Below are 8,261 nucleotides of genomic sequence, written 5' to 3'. Positions count from 1 at the left end.
AAATGGTATTAATTTATATTATAAATGTGCCAATAAGACTTTTCTTTAAAAGGGGGTACTACATCCCTGGCCAATTTTGTGCATGTTTTGCATTTTTCTCAAAAATTATAGCACATTGGTGACAAGTAAGATATGTATATTATAGGGGCAAGGACTACAACAACTGTACTGAAAAATCAGCAACTCAAAGCAAGTAGTTATTAATTTATTGATCAAATATTGATTGGTTTCCCCTCATTTTTGACTGTAACTCCACAACTGTTGTCTGTGCTGAAATAAAATTTCCAGTGCAGTAGATACAGTTATATACACATCTTACTTGTCCCCAATGCGCTATAATTTTTGAAAAAATGCAAAAATAGGCACAAAATTGGGCAGGGGTGTAGTACCCCCTTAAGTGACTTCCATATCATAATCATTACAATTTACTTATTTGCTTTCATTTTTTAGAAACCAAACAAATTTATATATTTCACTGGCAGTCTACACTGACTATTAACCGTAGACCACAATGATAAATACCTTGCTGTTGCTGTTGCTGACTGCATCAACAGTATGTGCTCAATATTGGCAAAGTCTGCAGTGGTAAGGATAGCATTTTATTCAATGTATAGAGGCCCTGCATTCTTTTATCGATTGGCTCCAAAGAAAGGATTTGAACCGGTGTCCTTCACCGTAGTTATGGCGGAGTGCAGTCGATTCAATTAAATGTTGTCATCAACCTATTTGATCATAGTGCAGGGGTATGTGTGTGAGACGAACTGTCACGGTAGATTGCAATCATGCTTTTGCTGAATGCATTTGAGTAGTCCGCCATATTTATGGGATGATACGTCATATGCAGGGCCTCTATTGGGCTATTCCAGTTGAAATCCATACACCTCCTATCAGATATGACCTTAATCTTTCACACAGAAATTGTGATTTTCAAATGGGGTTTACCTGAATGGTTGACTCCATTTGGAATCTACACCCCTGTGTGAGAGATTAAGGTCATGTCTCCCATAGGGGGTGTATGGATTTCAACTGGAATAGTCCATTTCTCCATACACAATAAGTATGAAAGTACTGAGATCCTACAAAGTATGCTTTAAAAATAAAATATAAAGAAAACTAGTGTCAAGTTTGATTCCTCTGGCTACATAATTTTAATGGAAGTAAAAAGTTAGTTTTGATATTGAGCCCTCAACTTTGATAGGGATGGGGCCCACTCTTTGAGTTTCATGTACAGAGTGAAAAGATCTCTCTTTCTAGAGCCATATAAGCGGGGGGGACACTTTTTGGAGATAAAATATTAGTCTAAAAAGAGGCTAGGGAAAAGAGCAAATCTGTGTTTCCGATGGAGCTATTGACAATTAAGAGTCACAAATCTAGCTGTTATGATCCGGGGGCACTCAAATATGACAGTGTACGCATGCGTGACCAAATTTTTTCAAACACCCCTAAACAGTTTTACCCTACCAGCCAATTTAGCCCCTTAATAAGATAATTTAGTGTAGAATTTACCCCCTAATGAGTTTTTGGCTGGTGAAAATGCAACAAATGTACCCTTTTTGGACTCATAATTTATCAAAAATTTGAAAAGGTACCCTAAACAAGTTGTCCAGTTTCAGAAAACTACCCTTATTCTTGAAAATCACTGTTTTTTAGACCCTAAACGCGTCACGCGCGTAATTTGCTTTGCCTAAAAAAACACCCCGTTTTACTTGTTTTTTGGTCACGCATGCGTACAAATCATTTATGTGAGTGATCCCCCCGGTTATGATCCTTTTGCAGGAAACTAGGTTTGGGTTTTTGTTGTTGTTGTACATCTTAAAACTTTTGTTCCATCTGGACCCCTAAAATCTCTTCTCATCATTGGTTGTTAAGTTTCCATTCATAATAATCAATTATATGTATATAATAACAATATATTTCCTACGGTAATATCATTTCATTTCAGTTTGTGCAACTGCCCAAGGATCGAAACAAGACCTCCATGTGACACTCAAAGGCTGGAGATAAGTAAGAATTTTTAAAAATCAAATATGATAGCCATAATGCAGCTACAAATGTAAGCTATTAGGCCAAAAAAAAAAGGTTTGTCTCAGAGCTCACGAGAAATTTAAAAACAAATGCGAAATGTGATTTTTTTTTTTATTTTTATTCCCGACATTTTTTCATGGTATTTTGAGAAAAAAGTCTGATTTTCGCCGATTTTTTCTGGAAAAAAATTTTTTTTTTTTTTTTAAATAAAAAAAATTTCCGCATTTGTTTTTTGTCAAATCGTGGGATTTTACAAGCGCGCGCAAGCTTTGAGACGAACCTTTTTTTTTTTGCCTTAGGAGTTTTTATTTTTTACGCGTTGCAGTTCAGCATGTTGATTTGATATGGTACAGCTATGTCTACGGTATGCGCTCCTAAGCTGCAAAGTCTCTTAGTTGTTGTAAATGGTTTATGGAATTAATGATATGGGGCCGGACAACCTGTAAAGTGTGCTCAATGTCTATGCGTTGTGTCTGTATAAATCACTGCACTTTTACGTCAAAAATTGTGATAAAAACATAGATTTTGGAACAATATAAAGCTTACTTAATTTGATCAATTCGTAATTTTAACCTTATAATAGGTTGGATGGTCTAAAAGAAAAGATAGCTGTAAAAACCTACCTTGCATCTTTACATAATTACTTTCCCTTCCACTATTCTTTCATTTTTTGTAGGGGATTTTAATGCAGGGGCTAATTTTAGGAACCCTACATGTGAAGCAGAAGTAAACCAGATAAATGATCTACCTGCTTGCTCTACTAGGACTCAGACCTGTCAAAATGTATGGTCATGCTGTATGGAGAATGGTGGCATGATATGTTCAGCCCCGGTACAGAGGGTTTCTGGATCATGTGTATCTTATCGATGTTCCAGTACAAGGGGCACCTGTTGTTATGGGGTACAGTGTATTTGCTCATTACCCTCTACAACTCCACAGATTACCACGCAAGTTCCAATTACTACACAACTACTGATGACCACACAATTTTCAACAGCCACACAATTGACAACTACCACAAAACTGGCAACTACCACACAACAGCCAACTACCATACATCAGCCCACTACCACACAACTGCCAACTACCACACAACTGCCAACAACCACACAACAGCCAACTACCACACAACAGCCAACTACCACACAACAGCCAACTACCACACAACAGCCAACTACCACACAACAGCCAACTACTAAACTACAGCCAACTACTACACAACAGCCAACTACTACACTACAGCCAACTACCACACAACAGTCAACTACCACACAGCAGCCAACTACCACACAAAAGCCAGCCAACTACCACACAACAGCCAACTACTACACAACAGCCAACTACCACACAACTACCAACTACCACACAACAGCCAACAACCACACAACTGCCAACTGCCACACAACTACCGACTACCACACAACAGCCAACAAGCACACAACAGCCAACTACCACACAACTGCCAACTACCACACAATAGCTAAGTACCACACAACTGCAAACTACCACACAACAGCCAACTACCACACAACAGCCAACTCCACACAACAGCCAACTACCACAACAGCTAACTACCACACAACAGCCAACTACCACACAACAGCCAACAACCACACAACTGCCAACTACCACACAACAGCCAACAACCACACAACTGCCAATGACCACACAACTACAGACTACCACACAACAGCCAACTACCTCAAAACAGTACACAAAACAGCCATCTACTACAAAGCAGCCAACTACCATGACTACCACACAATTTTCAAGAACTACAAAAACAACTACAGAACCATATGATACAACAACCCAAACTACAGAAATTGGTACTACAAAGCAACCAACTTCACTAACTCAAAGCAGAGACCCAGCAGAAACTAGACCAGGTGAACCCACTGCACCATCTGATGCAAACATGACTTCAAATGCAGTTGTGGCAATTGGGCCTACCGCTGCCAAAAATGCAAGTAATAAGTAAGTGAAGAGTTCAAATGTAAAAACAAAAAAACAAAAACAAAACACCAAAATATCCATTTCTCTCAATATGAGATATTGACAAATATAACCAGTCAATTTTAGCCAGAAGTCATTTATATTCACAGGATATAATTCGACCAATTCACAGCAGCTAACTACTCTAACCATAGACTTTGTTCTTTTTTTCAGGAACTATGCTAACAGGCCATAACTCTCTCCACACAGGTGTCGATTGCAGACGACAAGTTTCAATTTTTTCATTAATTCTAATAAATTTCATAATTGTAAATTTTAATGGCCATATTTGGAATCCGCATGAAAAATGCATTAAAATGAGTACAAACAAGCCTAGTATTGGTTCAGTGGTTCTTAAGATAGCTCTTGATATTTTGATAAAATGTGTCAAAACTTGGACTTTTTATATTGAAGCCTATGGCTAGCATGCAGAGTATTAATATCTCAAAATGTTTGAAAATGCTTATATCGCCATTTTGCATGTGGCCTTTTGAATACAATTGATACGACATAAAATATGGAATTGAAATATAAAAGTCAGAAACAAGGTGTTAGTTGTGTGAAAAAAATATTATTTTAAATCCACATCAATCTTTAGGTTGAAAAGAATATGAAGAGATTTAAAGTGCTCCAAATCAACAAATTAAAATGCCAAATTTAGATGATACAATTCAATAGAAAATTGCTACTGTGTTCAAGAAATGATTTTGAAAAACCTTGATATTTTGCTTGTCCATTCTGTAGGGGTGCAGCCATTGGTGGAGGTCTTGGAGCAGCGGCATTCTTACTTCTACTGTTAATTGCTGTGGTTATCTTGGCCAGAGGATACTGGCGTAAAGAAGAATATGCACAAAGGTATTGAGGGTTGTGGGTTTTTTCTTGTTTTAGTCTTTAAAAAAGCTTCCCTTACACATAGAGAAAGGAGGACAACCATGTATAAGACATCATAACCTTTACCTATTCAAAAATTATCCTATATGCAAGCATTAACCATTGAGAAACTCAATTAAATACTCATGAAAGTCTGAGTTAGAGAGCTGCCTTTAGGATGGATCATCTTCAAAAGATAATCTCCATCCCAAATGGAGATTTTAACCTCCTTGCTCAAAAAAGAACCCATATTCCATTTTTTGTTGAGGGCATGCTATAAAGGTTTGATGTGACTGGCCTATCCATAAAGCTTTATAAAAGTAACTAGTTTTGTTAAGGCTGGCCCCTCCCTTCCCACATACAGAGAACAAAATTAATTCTTCAAAGTATATGAAAAACATTATTAACTTAACCAGCTAACTTCCAAATAGACTAATGTTTACAGGACTTAGTTTTGTGCTTTTCCCTTGGTTATTAGGTAAAATGAAATGGGACCTGATGATTATTATATTATTATCACATTTTATTTAGTGTCAGTTATATATTACAGTTTATGCCATACCATAATCTCGTTTTTATTTTAGTGAAGCTTCTGATGAGGTGGAATCAAATGGTTTGGAAAAAGAAACAGGGATTGACATTATTGTCACAGGTAATAATTATAAAGCTGAAAATAGAAGGACAAAAACAAATCTACTTTGCACCTTTTCCTTACATATTTGAAGAGCTTTATTGCCAAATCCCTTACATCCACTTCAGCAATTTTGAGAAAAACATTAAAAAAAGACCACGGGGTTCGCAACAAAAGCCGTTTTTTGGCGGGATGCTTGGGTAGGATGAGCATCCCACTTTTGTTGAAAACCCCTTATATCAGTGATTTTTTTTATGTGTTATCAAAATTGCTCAAGTTGATGTAAGGGGTTTTGCAACAAAGCTCTTCATTTGTCATGTTTGTGTAAATGGTAAGACAGTACTTGCATGCACACACTTATTATAAAGTGGTATTTGTGAAGCAAAATGGAATAACAGATGCATAAAAGATGCCATCTTAATTTTCACCTCATTTGTTTCAGGTACAGACAATTCGGGCTATGCGGCTGTTGATGAGAAGACTCATACATCTGATACAAATGGTAGGCCTAATTATACCTATAGACCTTAGCTTTATAGATGGCACAATTCATATACAATTTGACATTATTTGCAATCTTCATAAATTAATAAATGCAATAATATTCATTATTTTCTTTTTTAATCTGACACTTAATTGCAACATCAACATAAAAAGCAATATTTGTGATCAAATTGGTGGGAATCATTTTGCATTATTGGAGTTTCTTTGTTTTTGTTCATTTTCCAGATTTACCCAATCATGCTGAAGATGCAATTCAAGACTCTGATGGCAACATTAACACATCAGAAAATATACTACTGACTGAAACAAACAATGCTAAAACTAACAAAAGCACAACAGAAAGTGTACCTTTAAAAAACATAAATTCTGATAAAACTGACAAAAGCAACACAAACTCTAATCATGCTGATGATAATGAAAAGACAAGAGAACCTAACTCTGAGTCTACACATGAAATTACAGAGACAGTGATAGAAGAAGTTACAGATGAAGTTACCTATGAAGTAACAGATAAACTTACAGACGGAGATACAAATGAAGTTACAGATGGAGTTACAGATAAAGTTACAGATGAAGTTACAGATAAAGTTACAGATGAAGTTACAGATGAAGTTACAGAAGAAGTTACAAATGAACTTACAAAAGTTACAGATGAAGTTACAGATGAAGTTACAGATAAAGTTACAGATGAAGTTACAGATGAAGTTACAGAAGAAGTTACAGATGAACTTACAAAAGTTACAGATGAAGTTACAGATGAAGTTACAGATGAAGTTACAGATGAAGTTACAGAAGAAGTTACAGATGAACTTACATAAGTTACAAATGAAGTTACAGATGAAGTTACAGATAAAGTTACAGATGACGTTACAGATGAAGTTACAGATAAAGTTACAGATGAAGTTACAGATGAAGTTACAGATGAAGTTACAGACAAAGTTACAGACGAAGTTACAGATGAAGTTATAAAAGTTACAGATGAAGTTACAGATGAAGTTACAGAAGAAGTCACAGATGAGGTTACAAATCAATCCACCGACAAGCACGAAACATCTTTAGAAATGAATCAAGATTCTGATTCATGATTCAAGTCAAACTTAAGTCAACAAAATCAGAAGAGTAAACATGTTTCTTGGATTGAAAAATCAACATTATGTTTTGAATGTTTATCCTGATACAAGTTATTATGGCACCCTGTTTACTGAAGATTAGGAATAGAACCAACTGGGTCAGATCCATAGCAGTGGTGTAACCAGAGGGTGTATGGACACTGGCGTAACTAGGGTTGGTAGCGCCCCTACCCTCCCCCACCCACCCGAGAATATCTTACACATGGGCAGTGGCGTAGCTAGGGGTTGTGGCGCCCAGGGCTAAGGATACATAATGCCTCCCCCCAATTGTTGAATTTTGTGCTGAAATGTGCGCACAAAAAAAAAAAAAGACATTCATTGCTTGGAGAGGCACAGAATTGATGCTGAATTGGTCAATTTGGCAAACCCCCCCCCCCAAGGGTGGCGACCGGGGCACGTTACACTGGGTCATAGTGGTCATCGACAACCTGTAAGCTGAGGCTTGTTGATCAACGTCTAGGCATTGTGCCTGTGCATAGCACAATATAAATCACTGCACTTTTTTTTAATGGAATCTTGGTGCTGCTGCCAAATCAGACACAAATTCTAGTAAGTGCAAATTGTTTTTTCACCTAAAAACTTTGTGAAATGAGAAAGAAAAAAAAATGGGTTAGTTCCAAGTGTGGGGATGAGCATTCATAGCTGTGAATACATAAAGAGTGCAGAAGCCGGTTCAAGCACTAGGTAGAATTTTTCAAGATCAGATTTAAGGTAAGTAGTTTACACATACCACATTAAAAAGACAAAGCAAACCCTCTGTAGCATGTCTTTTCCTATTGACAGAACTTTTGAACTGACAAAGCTTTTGTGTTCCTTTTTTTCTGGTTGAAATCACATAGAGAGTGTCTCAAAATAAATGTGCCAGCATTTACAAGTTAATGTTACACCTCTTAACACCTTTTTTACCACAAAGATAAAACATGTTATATTGCTTATTCAAAAATTTAAAAAAATTACTGTCTTTCACAACTTTTAATAATATTCAATAATATTTTGAGTGCTTCAATTCAGTAGAAGTGGATAAAAGTCAGTTTGTAAACAAATCTTTTGGCATTATTCTGTTTCTCATCCTTGTTTTGCTGTCTACTGAAGACAGCTTGAATGTG

At 36.4% G+C, this 8,261-nt stretch overlaps 1 protein-coding gene across 1 annotated transcript; it reads left to right on the top strand.

Annotated features, from left to right (window-relative positions):
- Positions 1-449: 449 nt before the first annotated feature.
- Positions 450-6,843, top strand: LOC140142190 (uncharacterized). The gene is made up of 8 exons (XM_072164157.1): positions 450-585; positions 1,943-2,004; positions 2,702-3,509; positions 3,577-4,002; positions 4,765-4,875; positions 5,475-5,542; positions 5,964-6,023; positions 6,251-6,843. The coding sequence occupies exons 1-8, from the start codon at positions 512-514 to the stop codon at positions 6,841-6,843; spliced, it is 2,202 nt and encodes a 733-aa protein (XP_072020258.1). The 5' UTR covers positions 450-511.
- Positions 6,844-8,261: the final 1,418 nt, after the last annotated feature.

Source organism: Amphiura filiformis, chromosome 20, assembly GCF_039555335.1.
Source record: "Amphiura filiformis chromosome 20, Afil_fr2py, whole genome shotgun sequence".
NCBI lineage: Eukaryota > Metazoa > Echinodermata > Ophiuroidea > Amphilepidida > Amphiuridae > Amphiura > Amphiura filiformis.
Note: the sequence above shows the minus strand (reverse complement) of the source record. Positions and strands in the feature narration are given on the sequence as shown.

Bases quoted from the DNA above. Each gene is read 5' to 3' on its own strand.
- LOC140142190 (XM_072164157.1), top strand. From the start codon at position 512: ATGATAAATACCTTGCTGTTGCTGTTGCTGACTGCATCAACAGTATGT. The intron at 3,510-3,576 runs GTACCACACAAC...TCCACACAACAG, and splicing joins AACTACCACACAATAGCTAA to CCAACTACCACAACAGCTAA. The intron at 5,543-5,963 runs GTAATAATTATA...CATTTGTTTCAG, and splicing joins GATTGACATTATTGTCACAG to GTACAGACAATTCGGGCTAT.